This window comes from Corvus hawaiiensis, chromosome 1 (genome assembly GCF_020740725.1).
Source record: "Corvus hawaiiensis isolate bCorHaw1 chromosome 1, bCorHaw1.pri.cur, whole genome shotgun sequence".
Lineage (NCBI taxonomy): Eukaryota > Metazoa > Chordata > Aves > Passeriformes > Corvidae > Corvus > Corvus hawaiiensis.
This window is the reverse complement of record NC_063213.1, coordinates 97071024-97091776: the sequence shown is the minus strand read 5'-3', so window position 1 is coordinate 97091776 and position 20753 is coordinate 97071024. Positions and strand designations below refer to the sequence as shown.

The window sequence follows — 20753 nt, the reverse complement described above, 5'->3', positions numbered from 1 at the left end:
CCGTCCCCTCCCCGCTCGCCCCCGCGGCCCCACCGGGGTGGCACCGGGGGCTGATTGTCTGGCTGAGCTCCCCCTCTGCTCAAGTCGTCCCAGGATATGGGTGTTAAATATGGGGGGGGGGGGGGGGGCACACAGAACCCCTTTGCACCCAGATTTGGGGCGCCCGGGGAGGCTCTGACCCCTCCCTCGCTCCCCTCGGTGTGGCTCAGTTGCCGTAGAAGCCGTAGTAGCCCCCGTCGGCGACCGGGTCCTTGTCGTAGAGGTCCCCGTTGCGGGGCGGGGGGGAGCTCTCGGTGCTGGAGGGGTAGGGGGACACCCGCCGCCGCTTGCACTCGTACAACCCCGAGTCCGACGAGTCCCCCGAGGCGACAGCGGCGGGGGGCTCGGGGGCCCAGCCCTCCACCTCCTTGCCCTTCTCCTCGCGGGGCTCCCGGTACCAGCCCAGAGCCGCGGCGCCGCCCTTGGGGCCGTACTGCCCGGGGCTCCAGCCCCCCGGGACCCCGAAGCCCCCCGGCCCCTCGGGGTAGTAGGGCAGGGGCGGGTGCGGGGCGGGCGGCAGGGCGAAGGGTTTCACCCCATAGGGCACCATTTTGCCCCCCCCGTAGCCCCCGTCGTAGCCGCCGAACTCCAGCGCGCCGGGGGCGGGGGGCTGCTGCGGGGGGAAGTACCAGTGGGAGGGGTCTTTGGGGGGCAGGGGCAGCGCAGCCCCTCGCTCGCCCCCGAAGAAGCGGCCCGGGGGCAGCGGGTACTGCTCGGGCAGGAAGGGCTGGAAGCGGGGGGCCGGCAGGAGCTGCTGGCAGCCGGGACCCTCCGGCGGGGATGGGGTGAAGCGGTCGCTCTCCGAGGCCGTGTACATCCTGGGGAGGCACAGGGTGGGGTTTTGGGGGGGGGTCTCCTGCCAGGTGAGGCCGGGGGAGAACCAGGGAGGGGCAGGCGGGAGGAGGAGGGGGTGGGGGTGACACTCACGAGTCAAAGTTGTCCCGGAATCCTTTGGCGAAGGGGTTGTGGTCGATCTTCAGCTGGGTGATCTGGGGGCACGGGGAATTGGGGGGGCTGCTGGCAGCTTGTCCCTCCTCCGGGATGTCCCCCCGCTGTCCCTTTTCCCCCCCGAGCAGCCCCCGACCCACCAGAATCCCATCCTTTGCCGGTGCAGGGGGTGCTGAAGGGATTCAGGAGGGGGGTACTGGGATGTGTGGGACAATCCTGGGGGGGACAGTGGGGTGCTGAAGGGATTCGCGGGGAGGCTCTGGAAATCTGAGGGGATACGGGCGGCATTGGGAGGCGTCTGGGATGCTGAAGGGACGCAGGGGGAGGTCCTGGAATGCCGAGGGGATGCAGGGGATGTACCTGGGATCGCAGAGTTGCTGCAGACAGGGGGGGGCCATTGGGGTTTTCCTGACGCTGAGGACACCTTAGAGGGTGCTGGGGGGGGTTAATGGGGCTGCTCTGCGGGGGTTATTGGGTTGCTGTGATGACACTGGGATGATTACTGGTTCCTGGAGTTTCTGTGCTGTTGGGGGATTTTTTTGTGGGGGGCCTACACCCATGCTCGGGACGGGGAGGGGGATCTCGTACTCACGTCGGCGTTCTGGTAGGCGGTGACGGCGATGAACTGGGTCTCGGGGAAGGCGAAGGTGTGGGTGTGCGGGGAGGGGTACCCGTCCTCCCCCTCGCCCTCCTTCACCTCCGTGACGTGCAGCCGCGGCTGGTACTTGTGCAGCGACTGCAGCACGATCATCTGGGGGAGGGGGAAAAGCGGACAGCGGGCGGTCAGGGAGGGTCCCAAGAGGAGCCGGCCCAGCCTGGCACGGCGGCGGGACCCTCCCCTCACCTGCCCGACGTTGTTGGAGGCGCCCTTGTTGTTGGTGAGCTTCAGCTTCCCGAAGGAAACCTCCTGCCGCATCCAGTGCGCGCCCGTGTTGGGAGAGTCGGGGTGCAGGTAGAGGCGGTTCCCTGGGGGACAGCGGGGACAGCGTCACCCCCATCCCGGCACCTCCAGGAGGATGAGGAAGGGGATGGAGAGCCCGTACCTGGCATGTTGCCCTCGGCTTTCCCGCACTGCACCCATTTTCCGCCCTGGTAGCGCCAGTGGTGTTGGTCCACCAGCACCACGTCCACGCAGACGTTGTAGTGGGCCACGGGGTTGAGCCCCGACAGGTTGAAGCTGAGGAAGGGGAACATGCGCCTGGGGAGGGAACAGAGGCACAGGCACCGTCAGCCCTCCCCGCTCGGCCCTTGGCACACAGGGCAGCTTGAAGGGGCGGTGATGGGGAAACTGAGGCAGCGCGGTGCCCACCCCCCTCCCCAGCCCCCCCCCTCCCCCACGGCCGGCTGGGTGCCCGTGAGGAGCTGAGTGACCCCAGCAGCTGGGGGATGCTCTCGGGGCCGATCCCCCCCCTCCCGGTATCTTCCTCCCCCTCCCCAAGCACCTTCCGGATCGGAAACCAACACCGCTGCTATTTCGGGCTGGGCGCCAGCCTGCGCCAAGGGCAGGAAGGGGACACGATGGCACGGCCGGGGGGCACCACAGGGCTGCAGCTGCCACCCCCCCCGGGGCTGCACCCCGCGTCCCCCCCGGGTGTCCCCTCAAATCGCCGTGCGAGGCTGGGAGATCTCTGCTGCCTGCTCTGTCCCTCGTGTCCATCACTGACCACTCGCCCCAGTGGCCCCAGTAGCCCCAGTGGCCCCAGTGGCCAGCTCAGGTTCGCGGCGCGGCCTCCAGCCGTGGCCTCGGGCACCGGTTCAGCCCCCTCCGGCCGGACTCGGCTCTCCAGCCGTGGGATTTTGGCGGCTTCTGGAGCTCTGATGGCCGGAGCTGGACACCAGCGTCCCCCCCGCTGCCCGGGCACGCCGTTAATGTCACCCCCACCAGGGAGCCACCCCCTCGAACCCACACGCGAGATCTCCCATAGGCAGGGAATGAAGGGGGATTAATCCCGAATTCCTGAGGGGAGAGGGGCTGGGAGGGGTGCGAGGAGAAAAGGGAAGGTCCGGGAGCTCACGGAGCCCCGGGAGCCGGGCGGGAGCGGGCGGGGGATCGGCCGTGGCCCCCGCAGGAAGCGGAGCTCGGGCAGCGCAGGGGGAGCGGTGTGCAAAGAGCAGTGGAAAGAAAAGTCAGCGGGTGCCGGCTGACTCAAAATTGCCCTTGCGAGAGAGTGGGGAATAGAAAAAGAAAGAGAAGAAAAGAAAAGAAAAAAAAAAAAAAAAGGAAAAACAGAAAGAGAAAGAAGAAAAAGGAGAAGAAAAGGAAAAAATAGAGAAAAAGATTAGGAAGGTTAAGAAAAAAGAAGTGGAAAAAAGAAGAAGGGAAAAAAGAAGAGAAAAGAGGAAAAAATAAGAAAAAAGAAGATAAAAAAGAAGATAAAAAAGAGAACGAAGAAGAAAAGTGAAAAAAAGAGGAAAAAAGAAGATAAAAAAGAGAACGAGGAAGCAAAAAGGAGAGAAAAAAGAAAAAGAAGAAGGAAAAAAGAAGAGGAAAAAATGAAGAAGAATCAGGAGGAGAAGAGGAAGAAGGAGAAGATGAGGAAGACTAAAAACAAGAATAAGAAGATAAAACCAGTAAAAAGAAGAATAAAAAGAAGATAAAGATGAAAGATAAAGAAAGAGATAAAGATAAAAAGAGAACCAAAAAGAGAAAGAAGCAGAGAGAGCAGCAGCCGTGGCGAGGAGCCGCACGTGCTCCCCGTGTCCAGGACGGACGCTGGCCCTGAGCATCCCGGCTCCCCCAGGGGTCCCCCCGAGCCCTCGCAGACCCCCGTTTTCCCCTTTGTGTCCCCAAAGGAGCCGTCCCAGCGGGCTCGCATCTCCTCCGGAGCGAGCTCGACGCGGCTGCTCCGAGGAAAAAGGGGGTTCCAGCCGCTGATAAAAATTGCAACCGCATTAAAAACCACCTCGGTGCCGCCGGAGCCCTGAGCCGGGGTGCCGGCTGCCCCCGGGGCGAGGTCTCAGCGCGGCTGCTGCACCAGCCCGAGCTGCTGCAAGGAGCAGAGAGGAAGAAAACAGCTTTTTTTGGGGTTTTTTTTTTTTTTTTTTTGCCCTTCGCTCCCACAGCGCGTTCTCCGGCGCTGCCAGCGGAGCAGCCGGCGCGGCTCGGCGCTCACACGCTGCTGCTGCTGCCGCGGAGAAACCGCACGGGGCCGGCCGGGCACGGCAGGGTGGGGGCAAGACCCGAAACCGCGCTCGCCTCGCCTTTATTTTTAAATCCCCAGGCGCTCGAGCTCCGGCTCGGGCAGGACTCGGGGTTTGGTCACTGCGGTTTGGGAGGTGCCCCCGGAGGGCTCCCCCCACCAAGTCGGGTGGGCACCGCTGGTTTCACCCTCGGAGGGTTTTGTTTCGGGGCTCTCGGGGTTTGTCCCTGCGTGAACCCCTCGGTTCGGGGCGTCGCGAGGGCCACGGAGAGATGGAGACAGCGAGAGAAAACACCTGGTGACACAGGGAACATTATGGGGACACAGGGAACAGGGACGGTGTCCAAGATGGGCCCAGGTGGAAGGAAAGGAGATCCAGGAGATCAAACCCTCCCAGGCAGTGGAGCCTCCCCAGCCCCCCGCCCCCGGCAGAGCACGGGGGGGGCTGCGGCTTCCTGAGCCTCCTCCTCCCCCGATGGCAGCGCAGGGATCGCAGGAGCCACCACGGCCGCGTGGGACGTGCCCCAGCCCCCGCTGCACGGCGGCGTGGCACAGGTGTGGGGCAGGGGGACATGGCGTGGTGGCACGGCAGTGCGTGGCACAGTGACACGGCATGGCTGCTGGACATGGCACGGTGACATGGCATGGTGACACACCAGTGCGTGGCACAGTGACATGGCATGGTGACACACCAGTGCGTGGCACAGTGACACGGCATGGCTGCTGGACATGGCACGGTGACATGGCATGGTGACACACCAGTGCGTGGCACAGTGACACGGCATGGCTGCTGGACATGGCACGGTGACATGGCACGGCTGCTGGACATGGCACGGTGACATGGCATGGTGGCACGGCAGTGCATGGCACGGTGGCACGGCAGTGCATGGCACGGTGACATGGCACGGCTGCTGGACATGGCACGGTGACATGGCACGGTGGCACGGCAGTGCATGGCACGGTGACATGGCACGGCTGCTGGACATGGCACGGTGACATGGCACGGTGGCACGGCAGTGCATGGCACAGCTGCGCTGCCCGGCGTGGGGGACAGGGCACAGCTAAATGTCGCAGCGCAGCAGGATGCGGTGACAAGTCACAACACGGCTGCACCAACCCCGCCGAGCTGCCAGCCGGGCACTGCGTGTCCCCAGCCCAGCCTGCGGGGGACAGCCACTGTCAGCCCCGAGAGCCACTCCCGAGTCCCCCCAAAAGGCGCTGCCAGCTCTGGTGTTCCCCCTCCTGCACGGCCACCCCTCAAATCAAAGCCGCCGTCGCGTTTGCCAGGTGAAAATGCAGCTTTTGTGTCCCCAAAGCCACCCCCAGCGTCCTCTCCGAAGGCAAAGCCATCCCTTGCGTCCCCAAATGCAAATGGAGTCCCTGCACCCCGCAAAAGCAGTGCTGAGTCACCCCCGAGTGCAAGGACAGCCCTTATGTGTCCCCAAATGACGGGGACAGCCCCTTGCGTCCCCTCGAAACACAAAGCCAGCCCCTTGTGTGACCCCAAAACACAGGCCCAGCCCCCTGTGTGACCCCAAAAGGCAACGCCAGCCCCTGCGTCCCCTCAAAACGCAAAGACAGCTCCTGTGTGACCCCGAAAGGCAGGGCCAGCCCCTGTGTCACCCCCAAAACGCAGAGCCAGCCCCGACTCCACTGCAGAACCCAACGGCAGGAATTCCCCGGGCCCGTCGCTGTCGGGGTGCCGGCGAGTCCTTGGGGGTTTCCGCAGAAATCCTGCCCTGCCGAACCCCAAGAGCCGCGGGGGACGGAGCGGGGACGGGGACCGGTGTGGGGAACCAGCAGGAAATTATCTGCACCGGAGTGGTTGGGGTGGGATGGTGTGGGGTGGCTCAGGACAGGACGGGGTGGCACAGGACAGCAGGAAAGGTGCCAGCAGGGTAAATCCCCGTGCCTGGCCAGGTTCATCCCAGTGCCACCATGTCCCCCTCCCCACCAGCCTCAACTCCTCCCCAGGGGTCCACGGGGGGCTGAACCCCATCAGTGCTGAGGGACCAGCGGGATGGGGCTGCTGAGCCAACAGCGGGATGGGAACGCGTCCCCTGCCCTGCCCCGCAGCCCCCCAGCCTGGCAGGTCCCTGCTTTGGGGCTCAGGTCCCCCTCGGGTCCCCGTTTGGGGCTCACGTCCCCCCTCGAGCCCCGCGCTGGGGTTTTTCCTGTGTGTCAGGCGCGCTGCAGCCCGGCCCTGCACACCGAGCGCTGCAAAAGCAGCTCAGGGTCGGGGGAAACGGATGTTCTGTGGCTCTGGGTTTGACGTTCTCCACAGGCTGGGCTTGCCGTGAGCCCCCCCTGCACAGAGCAAACCCCACTCTCAGCCCCCCAGCCCCTCTGCAGAGCCATCCTGGGGGATGGAGCTGGGAGAAAAATATCCCAAAATCGCCTGGTTTCAGGCTGGCAGCTGAAGGCAGAGTTGCAGCGGGGCAGAGGGGACGGGATCTGTGGGGCCACCCCGATTTCCAGCCCCTCAGCAGCAGCTCCCGACACAGCAGCGAGGGCACTGCCCCAGCACCCAGCTGGGAAAGAGAGGAGAAAAGGAGAAAAAAAAAGCTGGATTTCAACACATTCCCGGCAAGGCCTGAAGGGTGGCGGGCAACAACAACCATTTGGGGTGCCCGCCACCCCCGCCACCCTCACGGCTAGCACTGGGGATGCATCACCCCATCCGTGCCGGCCCTGGTTCGCTCGGAGCATCCCCGAGCGCAGCGGGGGGAGCGGGGCCGGGTACGGCCGTGGCAAACCAAGCGGCCCTAACGTGTTTAGACTTCCAACACATTAAGCAGGTTGGGCTCAGCATCGAAGTGACACCATCTGTCTCTCGGCCGAGCGAGGCAGCCCCGGCGCTGGGCAGAAAGGGACCCCCTGGGCGCAGGGATGGGGCTGGGCAGGGGGGGCTGCGCGGCAGGAGGGGCTGGGGGGGGGGTCTGTGCCAGCTGCTGGGCGCGCAGAATGGGAGCTGCTGCCCTGTTTCCCCTTGGCACGGGGTTTTTGGGAACCCCTCGGGATGATCTGGTGGTGGCCCTGCCGTGATCCCATTCCCAGCGCGATCCCACTGAGACCCCCAAAGTCTGGTTCCCCTCACCCTCATCACACCAGTGTGCGGCCCAAGGATGGGCTCAGCGTTTTGGGCTCCCCTCGCTCCAAGTCGTGGTGACTCTACGGCCCCACAGAGCCTGTATGGCACCCAGACTCCCCAAATTGGGGTGTTAGCAGAGGCAGGGAGAATTCCAGCCCCCCAAAAACTCCCCAATCCTCTCCCAGCCCCGGGAACCTGCAGCGGGTGCACACCCCAGGCCGGAGGCAGCACGGAGAGGACAGCGAGTGCCCGGCTGTGGCGTTACCAATGGCGTTTTTGGCAGCTGGGAGGTGGCCAAAATGCTCCCCCTTCCCTGGTCACACGTGGGGCAGCCGGGCTCTGCCTGCCCCGTGGAGCAGAGGGGGTTTCCACCCCAGAGGAGTGAGCGGAGTGGGTGTCACCCACCCGCCCACGGCGCTGCGGGGTAGCAGCAGCTCCTCGCCACTTGTTGCAGGGCCGAGCTCCGGATCCGGCCCGTGGGTTGGGGCTGGATCAAAGCTGCCTGCGGGCCCCTGGCAGCGACACCACCTCTGCCACCTTCCTGACCCCCCTGTCCCTCCCTGACACAGGTGGGAACAACCCCCAGAGCCTTTTCTCCTTCCCACAAGCCTCAACTCCCCCAGAAAACAACACCAGGGGGTATCTGCGATGCTTTGCCTCCCCCTCACAGGCTTTTCTCCAAACCCACAGGGAAGGGCGTCCCCTCTCGCACCCCCAGCCCCACAAACACCTCCCACACTTCCAGTCCTTTGGGGAGACGAGGCAGGACCCCTCAGCCCCTCACCAGGCCAGGGTCCCCGGCCTGTCCCACCCCTCTCACTGCCGGTGTCCCCACCCCCGCACCCCCCCCCTCCTGCCACCCCCGGTGCCTGTGCGGGTCCGGGTGTCACTGCCGGACTCTGTCGCGGTGCCCCGGGCCTCGTTCCCCCGGTGCTCTCAGGTTCCCCTCGGTGCCCCCAGCTGGTCCCCTCCGGTGCCTCACGAGCCCTCCGACATTCCCCCGTCCCGGCACACCCCTGTCCCCGCCGGCGCCCCGCTGTTCCCCCGTGCCGCTCCGTCCCGGTGCGCTCCGGTCCACCCCAACCCCCTCCAGTCCCTCCCAGAGCCCCTCCGCCTCCCAGCCCCGGTTTCGCCCGGTGCTCCCCGGCTCTCCGGTCCTCCCCCAGAGCCCCCCCCCGGTCCTGCCGGCTCACCTGCCCTGCTTGGTGATGATCATCTCGGTCTGGTGCTTGTGGAACTTGGCCCAGAGCGGGTAATTGTTGAGCATCACCTGCACCTTCCCGGCCGCCCGGTACCCGGGCAGGGCACAGAGCGGGGGGCACAGCGGACCCCCCCCGCCGCCGAAACCACCCTCGGCACCCCCATAACCTTCCACCGGCGGGGCGGGAGGCGGCGGCGCCCGGTACGGCGGGCAGGGCCCCAGGAACCGGCCGCTGAAGCCGCCGGGAGCGCCGTAAGGGAGCGGGGGAGCTCCCGGTTCCGGTCCCCCTCCATCAGCGAAGAAAGCGGCGGAGATGTCCCGGGGGCCCGGCGGCTCCTTGGCGAAGCTGGCGGCGGCGCTGAGCATGGGGGCGGCGGGCCGGGGGGCTCCGGTGCCCGGCTCCAGCGCGCCCATGGACGGGCGGGGGGCACCGGCCCCGCTCAGCCGCTCATGGGGGTCCCCGCCGGCGGCGGCCCCGGGAAGCGGCGCCGGTCAGCGCTGCCCGCCTGGCCGGGCTCCCGCCGCCCCCTCCATGCCCGGTAGTCCCGGGGGGGGCCCCGAGCGGCGGCGGCGGCCCCGAGGACAGCCAAGAGGGAAGGGGGCGAAACAACAAACGCCGCAAAAAATACCCTAAAACACCCGGAAAACCCCAAAAAAGTGCCGGGGGGGGGGGGGGGGGGGGGAGGTGCCCTGCCCCGCTGCCGCCGGTGCCCTCACACGCTCCACCTGCCCATCCCCGTGGCCCCGCGCCTCTTATCCAAAGAAGCGGCTCCGCACCGGGAGCTCCGCCCTCCGCCCCCCTCCCCACCCCCGCGGGGGCGGCCACCAACCGGGGCGGGCCGGGGGCGGGGAGGGGGCCACGCAGGGACCGCGACGCGCGGGGAGAGCGGGACGGGACGGGGACACGTGGGGAGGGCATGGGGGACACGGGAGGAGCCGTGGGACTGTGGGACAGGGGTGGGGACACGGGAGGGGACAAGGACGCTGTGGGGACAGAGGATGGAGTGATAAGGGGGGGGGGGGGGGGGCACTGTCCTGCCTGTGTTTTGGGGTTCTAGGGGGACACAGGGATGGGGTAATTCGGGGCCTCCCCTACTCTGGTGTCACTGCAGTCACCGGAGGGGTGACACGCCTGGGGACCGGCACTGAGGGCTCGGCCCCTTCTGGTCCCCCCTCCCTTTCTGCTGGTTTTGGGGTGGTGTGAGACCCCCGGGAAGCTCAGCCAAGCCGTGCCACCCCCCGTGCCCATTCCCGTGCCCACCCCGAGGCCAGGCCTTCCCGGCACCTGTCCTTGACCCCGCTGCGCCTGGGGAAGTCCCGGTGTCCCCTGGAGCCACCACCGAGGCATTTGGCTCCGGAGTGGCCGCTTCCCTTGGCAGATGCCCAGCTCGGCTCCCGTCAATACTTTCCATTCCCAGTGGGGCAGCGCCGCGGGAGGGTGGGGGTGGCTCGGTGGCACCCCGCTCCCACCGCTCCCACACCGCACGGAAGCACGAGTGGCACCGCCACTGTCCCCCCTCCTGGCAGCTGGGCTGCTTCCCGTGGGACCCCTCTGGAGTGGGGAGGGGCAGGAGGGAAAGGGGGACGGGTGGGTCTGTACCAAACCCACACCTGAGTCCCCTGGGATCCGGGGTCACGGGTGGGGATCCTCAGGGGTCAGTGGGAGCGGCTGGGGACAGGAATGGGGATGGGGTGGGGATGGGGACAGGGGACAGGACTGGGGACAGGGATGAGGATTGGGACGGGGATAGGGATAGGAATGGAGATGGTGACAGGAACGGGAATGGGGACAGGATTGCAGATGGGGACAGGGATGAGGATGTGGCCTGGGATGGGGATGGGTCAGTGATAGGGACAGGGATGAGGATGAGGAATGGGGACAGCCCTGCTTCCCCCACGGAGCGGCCCAGCTGTGGGCCAGGAGGAAATGGGGAGTTAAGGATGCGCAGGGCGGCCGTAGGGGGTGGATGGACGGGAGGACGGGACTCGCCCGGTCCCCACGGGGAGTCGGGCCAGGGCAGGCGCGGGGCCTCGGGGGTCTCCCGGGGGTTGTGTATTGGCCCAGCAGACACAGCTTAGCGGCCATTCGGGCCGGCTTTTCACCGCTGCCGTCGCTCAGAGGGGTCCCGGCCCTCAATCTCTGTACAAATCCCTCCCTGCTGATCCCCACCACCCTCCTCCCCACACTTTTCCGGCTCCCTGAGGTTCGCAGTGGGGACAGCACCCCCCCGCGCAGCTGTGCCCACCCTCAGGGGACACCCCCAGACTGCCAGGGAGTTGCCACCCCCTCCCAACCCACCGAGCGGGGACCCCCCCGCCGAGTTGCCAAGTGAGAAAAAGAAGTAAAACAAGGAAATTTCCAGAATTTTGTTTTTCCTAGGAGGGAAAAGAAAGGCCGGAGGGGGGTTAAGGATGGGGGGGAGCGACTCATTAACGGGGGGGGAGAGCGAGCGCTGCGGCACAAGTGCTCCTGACGTCACCGCGTGCTAATTCATTCCCGTTTTACCATCGCCGCCGAGGATAAATTCACAGGGACACCCCCCCCGCTGCGGGATCAGCCGGCGTGGCCACCCAGAGGGTGTCGGGCTCGCCAGTGTCCCCACCGTGCCCACAGCTGGGGACCTGCCACCGCCATCCCGCATCCCCCCGATCCTGGGGGTGCCGGTGCTGGATGGTGCCAACAGCGGGGTCCGGAGGGGCGGGACGAGGAGTGCGGCCCCGTCCTCAGGATGTCACGCCCTTGAGTCTCCCCCTGTCACGGTAAAGTGACACCAGGGACACTGCAAGACGCGGCAGGACTCCTGGGGAGATGGTTGTCACAAGTGTCCCCGTGCAGGGAGGACTCGCGCAGGGCCAGGAGGGACAGGAGGGACAGGAGCCGTGTCCTGACCGTCACCTCGAACAGCCTCCGACTGTCCCATTGGCCGGTGACAGGGATGCTCTGGGACACCCCGGTCACCTCTGGGACACCCCGGTCACCTCTGGGACACAGCGTCCCTTGGGATGGGACGGTCCAAGCTGCCTGAGCTCGGCCCTCCACGACGAGGGGCCACCAGGATTTGGGGTCCAACCCTTCCCACAGCCCGGCATCCTCACCCGCAGGGCCCTTCCTGGAGGGCAGCAGCGCCGGGACCTCCTCGGGGTTAAATCCCCTCCTTTCCCAGCCCCGTGCCTCAGTTTCCCCTCCGCGGGTGGCTGATGCAACGCGCACGTCGCACACCCGAGCGTCCCCGGGGGGGAAGGGACGGTGGTGGTCGAGGGCAGCACTGTGTGGCCACCCTGCCCGGTCCCTCCTGGCCACCCGTGTGGCTTCCGGCACTCGCCCAACGCCCGCACAGAGGGGCCAGGAGGAAGCGGCTCCGCTGCAGGATACGCCCCGCGGCTGGGGACACACTTGTCACCACGGGCCACATCCCGCGCCAAGCCCGCGTCCCTGCCCGGCAGGATTCCCGGGATCCCAAACATCCTTGAGCCAACCCTGACATCGCCCCGTTCCTCAGTTTCTCCCCCTCATCCCTGGCGTCTCCAGCGCCGGCACGGGATGGGGGCTGGACCCTTGGTGGAGGGATTATCCCGGACATCCTTTGTCCCCTGTCACCTCCGGGAAATGTCACCATCCTGCATCTCCCCGCGCGTGGGCATCATCCCTCTGATCCCAGAGCCAAAACCCCGCAGAGGGACTGGGCAGGGGGTTGCAACCAGCCGGCGGTGCAATTCTGAAGTCCCCAAAGTGTCCCCAAACCCCGCTGTCCCCACACCTCGCCCCAGCCCAGCCCCCAGGCAGGTTCCGCGGCTTCCGTGGAAGGACGCGGCAGGAATTTGGCTTCTGGGCAGCGAGGGGAAACTTGGGGGTAATTTTCTTAGTCAATGGCATTGTTCCTGTTTTCATTATTAAAATGAGCACGAGGGCACCGGGCACCCGCGGGGGCTAAATTTGGTCTCAGGGAAAACCAAAAATACTGCCCCCACCCCAGAGGAATTTGCATCTCGCTGCTGCTCGAAGGCAGCGCGGTGACGAGCGGTTCATGGAGGCATGAATTGCAAACCGCAGGGCTCCCGGGCCGGCCCTGCCACCTGCCACCCACCCGGGGGACCCCCGGCCCGGGGCCGCATCCGCCGCCCACCTGCAGCCAGCGCCGGCTGCGAGGGATGGAGCCACATCCTCGGTTCCCCCCGCGACGCACCCCGGAGCAGAGCGATGCTGGGAGCCCTCCCAGAGCCCCTCCGGGCTCCCACCTTGCAAAGCCCCCTCCTGTCCCACAGTCAGGCCACTCCGAGCACTTCGTGTCCCCCCCCGCAAAACCCGGCCAGGTCCCCCGCCACCAACAGCGTCCTCTGAGTCACAGCGGGCAGGGGAAATCGAGTCACGGGCGACGAGTGGGCAACAGGCAGCGCCAGCGGTGGGTTTGGGGAGGCTCAGCTCCCCCCGTGGAGGGTCCCCCCACGCCGCGGCTCCTCACCCTGCACCCCGGCGTTGTCACCCTCCTCCTTCCTGCCCCAAACCACCCCGCGCTGGCGGGCGGGCGCCGCGCTCCACCCCGGGCACCCCCGCTTTGGGGGAGCCCCACGGGGGGCCGGGGAGAAGGAGGGGAGCGGGGGGGGGGGGTCGTGGCGAGCCCGTTTCCCGTTGGGGACCCTCGAACCCCCTGCCCAGCTCCTGAGCAGCGCTGGGAGGATGCTCAGCACCCGCGGGAAAGGGGGCACCCAAGGGTGACAGGGGTGGGCGTCCCTTCCCCAGCGCTACCAGGGCCAGGCCTGGGCCAGCCGGGGGTGACAATTCGGTGGCAGCTCCGCGGGGGGGTGCGGGGGGGGGGGGTGTCAGCGGCCCGGGGAGGGCGAGCAGACGGCTCCTTAATCTCGGGGAAGGAAGCGGCTCTGGTTACGGAGCTGCCCTCGGTGTAAAAGGAGAGCGACAGGAAGAAAAGTCATTAACATCGTTCCAGCCGCTGCCATCCAAAACCCTCCTGGTGCTGAGCCCCGCGCCGCCAGCACCGCTGTCCCCCGTGCCCCCCGTGCCCCCCGTGCCCCCTGTCCCCCTTCACCAACGCCGCTGCAACCGCGCCCCCGGGGAGCGCTGGCGTTGGGTGGCACCGGGGGGTCCTGCCAGGAGATCCCCCCAAAAACCCCTCCCCGGGGTAGTCCCGCTGCCGGGACTCGGCGGTGGCGGGTCACTGGTCCCTGCTGCAGCAACGATCCTGTCCCCTCTCCCCCGGAGACTGATCCGCGGTTCGGCTCCGGTCCCTCCTCCTCTTCCTCACCCTGGCCGTGGCAGCCTGCGTGGGAGGTGGCAGCGTGCGCGGGCAGCTTCCCACCGTGTGTCCCTGGCTCGGTGACACCGCGCTCAGGTGTCACCCTGCCCGGGGTGCCCCCCGCGCGTGGGGGATCAGTGGCTGCGGGGGGGTGCGTGAGTGTGCTGGGGGGTGTCCGTGGGTGTGCAGAGGTGTGTGAGGGGCTGGGGGGGGCTGAAGGGGCTCGGGTGTGCAAGGGGCCGTGGGTGTGAGAGTGTCGCAGGGGATGCAAGGGGGGTCCCCGCGTGTGCGAGGGGGCCGGGTGGGTGTGCGGGTGTGCCAGGGACCGTCGTGCGTGTGCAAGGACGCAGCTGTGCCCGTGCCCGTGTGCGCGCATGGCCCCCCCCCCCCGCACGCACCCGCCGGGCCGGGGGGAGTCCGTTTCACCCCCCGCCGCCATCCCCGGCCCCTCGCCCCGCTCCTGTACGAGGCGATTTGCTTCAGCCGCAGCCGGATCCTCGGCGAAGAGCCGCGGCTCCCTGGGGAGCGCCGAGGGGGCTGCAGCCCCTGTCCGGCCGGCTTAGCGTGACGGAGGCGCGGGGGGCTCCGGGCTGGCGCCCCCGGCCCTTCCTCTTCGTCAGCGGGAGGCGAAGGCCGGGGAGTGATGTGCGCTGCCCGGGCGGGGGGACGGCGGGCGAGACACGGGCTACAGCTTCTGACAACACGCGGCCCCCGCGGGCACGCGCGTGTGCGGGATCACCCGCCCCGCTGCCAGCGCCCTCCCCAAAGTCCCCCCCCGGTCGGGGATCAGGGCAGGGGAGGGGTCCCGCGGGCTCGGAGACACGGGTGACGGGCGGACATGGCGGGGCTGGACCCCTGTGGGATGGGGATGAGGATGGTCCTGCCCGGCGGAAGGGATGGAGATGTGGATGCTGCCCCACAGGTACCGGTCCTGCCCCACTGGGATCAATCCTGCCCCACAGGGGACGGTCCTGCCTGTCAGATCCCGTCCTGTCCCAGGGCCTCCCATCCAGATCCTGCAGGATCCATAGGGGCCAACCCTGCAGGGTTCCATCTTCCCCCACACAGAGTCTGATCCTGCCCCATGGAGCCTATTCCTGCTTTCCAGCTCCCCATCCTGCCCTGTTTGAAACAATCCTGCCCTATAGGGTCCAGTCCTGCTCCATAGGTTCCCCTCCTGTGCTGCAGGGTCCTGTCCTGCCAGGATGAGTCTCACCCTGACTCCTTGGGGAGTGGGATCCCATCTCACTCTGAAGGGTCCCACCCCCTTCTTTGGGGGCTGATATCCCCCACAGGATCCCATCCTGCCCCAAGGGATCCCATCCTGTCGTGCACGGCCCCATCCCGCTCTGTGAGGTCCCACCCTGCTCTGTGGGCGCTGATCATCCCCAATAGGGTCTAACCCTCCCCCATCAGCCCCAATCCTGTCCCATGCACTCCCGGAGCATCCGATGCGGCTCAGGAGGGTCCGGTCCTGCCCCGGGGGGCGGCGAGGGCCGGGGGAGGCAGCTGGAGGCCGGACAGCGGCGGGCACGGACACTCAGAGCGTGCCAAGCGGCAGAGCCGGGAGTTAAAAATACCCGTGGGGGCCCTGCCGACGGAAGTGGAGGTGTCGGCACCGGCTGCTCGGGGCCGGGGGGGGCCGGACTCGGGTGTCCTGGCCCCCGCCGGCGACCCCCGTACCCAGCACCGGGACCCCACCCAGGTGGGCGGCAGCAGCAGAGGCTGCCGGGTCCCGGCCCCCCAAAAACCGCGGGGCAGGAGGAGCATCCTCGTCCCCGCCACACCGGAGGGGGGGAGGAGGGAGGGAATGAGGGAGGGGGTCACCCCCAGCCCGGCGTGAGCCCCCCGCCACCGCCGCGGCGACGAGGAGGGGGCCGTGGGGAAATGCAAAGTGACAAATGACGCCCCGCGCGCGTTAATTGATGTGACGCGGGGCTGACACCGCGGTCGCACCCGGGGCCGGAGCTCGGGAAGAGGGAGGAAAGGAGGAGAGAAAAGAAAAACAAAAACCCAAACCAACCAAATCCCAATCAAATGTTAAAAATAGGTCACGGGGAAGGAGCCGGAGCCGGTTTCATTTCAGCCGCAGGTTAAAAGGAGCCGCCCGTGGGTCCGGAGGCACCGCGAGAGTCCGAGAGGTGGCGGGGGGGGGACGAAAAGGAGGGAGGGGGGCGATGGAGGTGATGGGAATGGGATACGCCACCCACACCATGAGCCTGTGCCAGGGCCGTGGGACCCCAGTCCCAAATCCCACCTGCCCGGCGCCCGGCTCCTGCGGCCAGGCGGGGCCAGATGGTCCCCAAAACGCCGCTGCAGCAGCCCTGCAGGGCTTTAGGACACCCCCAGTTTTCCCGTGAGGGCGGCCCGGTGCCTGGGTGGCCCCGCAGTGGCCGCAGCCACGGTCCCGGCGGGTCACCGGGAGTTCAGGCTGCCGCTGTCCGTGGCCCCCGGGCGCCCGGCGGGTGCTGGATTTTGGGCCAGCGGCCAGAGCGGGGCCAGCCGCGGGTCGTGTCCGTGGCGGCCCCACGTGTCCCCATGGCCGCGGTGACCCGCAGCAAGAGCCGAGGAGCAGCTCCCTGGGGGGACACGTCAGCCACGGGGCCACCGCCGTGCCTGGCCACCACCGCTGCTGTCCCCGAGAGCCGCTCAGAGACCCGGGGACACATTTTCTGTCCCTCCCTCCGCCGCCTGCCCAGAGCATCACCCCTTGCGTCTCACCCTGGTGACAACCGGGGGCAGGGGGTGCCAGGACGCGGAGGGATTTGGGGAGGGGGGTGTTCCTTTCCACCAGCCCCCCCCCTTTGGATGCTCGATCCGGGTGACCCCGAGTTTAACCCCACTTACGGCTCCGGCTGACGCTGCCCCGGACGCAGATGGGTTGTGACAGCCGAGAAGTCCCCCCCGGCGGGCTCTGGCGAGGCGCTGGCCGTGGCGGGGGGGGGGGTCCGCGAGCCCCGTGTCACGGCGCGTTGGCTCCGTCACCTCCCCGCAGCGAGGCGGCGGGTCCGGGGCGGCCCGCGGCTCCCCGAGGGGCCCGGTGGCACTTGTCTCTCCGCAGCAGCCGTGATGGCGCTGGGCACATGGCAGCCGGGGCTGGGTTTGTGTGTCCCCCCCGCCGCTGTCATTTGAGGCCGCGGCCCCCCCCCCCCACCACCCCATGGCTGGGGACGGGGAGGGGGTGACGGCAGAAGGATGCAAAGAGCTGATGCCATCACAGGAATGAGGGACGCTGGGGTGGCGTGGCCGGCAGGGGACACGGCGCATCCTCGGCCACCCCGGGATGTCCTGAGTGTGGAGGGCGGGAGGTCACCGGGCACTGCGGATGCCACCAGCGCGGTCCTCCCTCCCCAGGCTGTGGGGAAACTTTGTGTCTGTCCGGGAAGAGCATCTGCGAGAGGTCAGGAGCTGCTGGCACACGTGTGGGACAGCGACAGCGGGGACAGGCCTGGCAGGGCAGATACAGGCGGGGCAGGAGAACTGGGGGGATGCAAGGAGCAGCCCCGCTCGGGGTGTGGGTACCCCAGGGTGGGGCAGAGACTGGATTCAGGCGCCTGAGAGTCATGTGGGCACCCTGGAGGGACGCTGGCACCTGGAACACAGCTGGATACAGGTACCCAGGGGTGATGCCGGCACCTGGAACGCAGCGGGATGCAGGGATGATGCAGGGACCGGGCACCCGGCTGGATGCAGGGATGACGCAGGGATCAGGTACCCTGCTGGATGCAGGTGCCGGGGGGTGACGAGAGGACCCTGGGGTGATGTAGGCACCAGGGTGATGGTGGCACCGGGCACCCGGCTGCGACACAGTCACCCAGGGGTGATGAATGCAGGTACCTGGGGTCGCCTCAGTGTGATATGGGCACCCTTGGGTGATTTGGGCACTTTGGGGTGATCCAGGCACCCCTGGAAGGGGCTGAGCTGAGAGGCTGAAGCAGCGCCGGGCCCTTTGCAGAAAACGCGGGTTGAGATCCGAGCCATGGAGCCCAAGGAGTTGTCCCCAAGGGGTGGGCACAGCTCCGGTGCCAGCTGGGGTCCCTCCCCCCTCAAGGCAGCCCCTCCATTTCTTATAAACGCCTCTGGTACGGCTCCTCTGTGACACGGCAGCTCTGGGGGTTGTGGTTAAACCCCAGGGCTCCGGCTTTGACTCACACCGGATCCCGGGCACGGAGGGGCCTTTCGGGGCGCCCACGGCTGGAAAGAAACGCTCACTCGGGCAGGAGAGCCGGGCGCTTCCTCGCAGAGCCGTTTCCTATAAACCCCGACGGAGGGGACGCGGGCACGGGCTGCCACCGTGTCCCCTGAGCGGAGCTGGGGGTGCCCTGGAGCATTCCTGGATCCGTGAGGATTCCCTGCTTCGTTGGGATCCATTTGTGATCCCATTTGGAAGGACAAAGGAATACCCGGGAACTAGGTTCCAGCACGACCTCACAGGACACCAGGGAATCGCCTGTGTGACACCTGCAGCCAGGGGGACCTGGACGGTCCCATCCCTGCATGGAGCTGGCTCCAAAGTGCCAGCACAGGACCAGGAGCATCCGCGGTCCCCGCGTCCCTCCCCCCTGCAGGGGAAAGCAAGACCCGACCAGCGAGAATTGTTTCGTTTTCCCCCTAAATGATAAAAACACCGAGAAAAGGGGAAAAAAAAACCCCAAACCCAACCCAACTGAAAGCTGGAAAAAGAAACCTTAAAGGTGCCCAAAATAAGAGGGGGTTTTGATGGGAAAAACAACCGAATGAAGTTGTCACCTAGAAAACGGCGCGGTGTGACCCACTGGCATGGGGACATGGGGGACAACGGGGACACGGGGCACACGGAGCCAGGTGTGTCCCACCACGTGTGGGGGGCACAGCCCGGGGTGGGAGGATGCTGCACACCCGCGGGTGGCTCTGGGGACAGCGCCCCGTGCCGATGCTGTGACATCCCCCGAGTTCCCTGGGGACAATTCCCCCAGGGATGCTCCCACCGCCCTCGGGACAGGCTGGAGGTGACAGTCCCCAACCCCTGCCACCGCAAGAAGCCCCCGCAGCTCACCACTCTCCCGGCTGAGGCAGGACTGGCTTGTCCCTTGTCACCGCAGCTGGCACAGCCAGGCCACACGGGCGACTTGGTGGCTCCAGCCGGACTCGTGACCTCACCAAGAGCCCCCAAAACCCTCCCTGCCCCCTGCCCCGCAGCTGAGGGGGGCTGCAGGGTGGCCTTGGGGACAGTGGGGGGGTGGCACCGAGGTGGTCGGGCACCCCAGAGTGGGGAGGACATCCCGTGGGACAGCGCTGTCACCAAAGCCACAGCCCAGCGCTGCGGCTGGCAGCTCCCTCCAGCGGGGCACAGCTCCAGGGGGGGGTCACAGGAAATGGGGCCACCCCCCCCTCCTCCTCCCAGGACACCCCCACTTCCCTCCGCAGTGGGCAGTGGAGTGGCAGCGGGGTGGGAAAGGGAAACTGAGGCACGGGGCAGCCGGTCCCACTCGCGGTGGGGTGGGCTCAGAGTGTCCCCCCACGGGTGACAGAGAGGGTGCTGTGCCCTCACCCTGCTGGCGACAGGTGACAAAATGCACCGAGCGACGGCCACCGAGCCCCGTGCCCACCACGAGCATCCCGGGACCCCCCAGCACGGCGCCAAGGAGCAGGGGCAGCCCCCAGGCAGCGGCTTTGGGGTGCTGGGACCCCCAGACTCACGCGAGCATCGCGGGGACACTGCTGCACCAGGTGACACGTCCTGGAGCTCTTCCCGCCTGGCGAGGCAGCCGGAGAAGGGACGGTGGTTTTGGGGGGTCCGGGGAGGGTCCCCGCGGCCCCGGGGGAAGCCCGGCAGGTCCTGAGTCAGCGGCAGCCGCCCCCGGGGGGAAGCGGTGCCGGGAGGGTGCCGGGATGAGTAAGGGCGGCCGACGTTTGGCATTTATCACGTGATTTCAAAAAAAAGAGAGAAAAAACCGGGGGAAAAGGCGGGCGGCGGGAGCGGGTGGGGGCCGGGCACCCCCCGACCGCAGCCAGGCCCCGCCGCGCCTCCATCCCAGCCCGAACTGGGAAGGAGCCCAGTCCCAGCGGGTGCCACACCCTGGGCGCAGCTCAGGCGTCGTCCCCACGCGGGTGCCTTTGGGACCCTTCCCTGCAGCATCGCGTTCCCGTGGGGGAGGTCACCGCGTCCCCCCACCCCCCCTCCCCGGCTCTGTCCCCTCCCTCCGGGCTCCTGGAGCTGCCGGTGCCCACCCGAGGGGCCGGATGGCGAGCAGGGGCTGCTCTTCCTGCCGCGTGCCCCGGCAGCCGCGGAGATAAGGCGGCGATAAGGCTGCGGCACCGAGCCTATCTCCTTCACACCATCGCCCCGCGGCACTGGGAACCGCCTTCGCACCCCGCTCGGGGCCGGGCTGAGCTCGGCGAGACGGAACGGGACCCTCCCCGCAGCCTCCCGAGAACGGCCACAGCTCAGCCCGTGGGTGCTCGCTGTGGAGCCGGGGTTTGCCAGGGCTAAAAGTCACCCGGGGGTCCCACAGAGCTGGCCCGGACCCCCAGCCCGCAGGCGGGCAGGGGGAGGGCTGTAAATCGGCGATAACGCAGAGAAGGGAGGCCCGGTGGTGCTGGAGGGAGGGAGGGACAGAGCTCTCCCTGCCCAGGGCAGACGCTTCCCTCAGAAAAACCGGGAGAATCCCACCCCGCCATCCATCGCCTCCCCCTGGATCCCCCTGACCCTGCCAGGGGATCCCCACGCCGGGGTCTGGCCGTGTCCCTTGTGCCGTCACGAGCCTGGTGATTTTTTGTTTTGCTTCGGATTGTCCCGTTTTGGGTCACCCACCTGCCCGGTGAACCCGAAACGGGCCAGGAACGGGGGACACGGCCGCAGGACACCCCAAACCCTGTCACGCCCACCCTGGCGACACGAGCTGGCTCTGTCGAGCCCCCTCTCGTTCCCGACCCCAACTCCATCCCCGGGGGGAGAGAGGGCACCTACACCTGGACCCCCCCTCTCCTTCCCTAGGGACCCCAAGAGAGGAGACGGCTTCTCCCTCCCCTCCAAGGCATTTTGGGCGCTGGAAAGGTTTTATTGGAGTCGGTGGCGTCGCAGCGAGGGCGGGTCCCTCCTGCCG

At 67.5% G+C, this 20753-nt stretch overlaps 1 protein-coding gene across 3 annotated transcripts; it reads right to left on the bottom strand.

Moving 5' to 3' along the window:
- Positions 1-63: 63 nt before the first annotated feature.
- On the bottom strand, positions 64-19506 carry TBX21 (T-box transcription factor 21). 3 transcript variants are annotated; one of them, XM_048318637.1, is made up of 6 exons: positions 19348-19506; positions 2031-2185; positions 1832-1953; positions 1580-1738; positions 967-1028; positions 64-857 (listed from the first exon to the last, which is right to left on the bottom strand). In XM_048318637.1, the coding sequence occupies exons 1-6, from the start codon at positions 19353-19355 to the stop codon at positions 206-208; spliced, it is 1158 nt and encodes a 385-aa protein (XP_048174594.1). In that variant the 5' UTR covers positions 19356-19506; the 3' UTR covers positions 64-205. The 3 variants fall into 3 exon arrangements, with proteins under 3 accessions (XP_048174594.1, XP_048174604.1, XP_048174586.1); XM_048318647.1 differs by lacking the exon at positions 19348-19506 and adding an exon at positions 16516-16600; XM_048318629.1 differs by lacking the exon at positions 19348-19506 and adding an exon at positions 8412-9168.
- Between the last annotated feature and the right edge of the window lie 1247 nt (positions 19507-20753).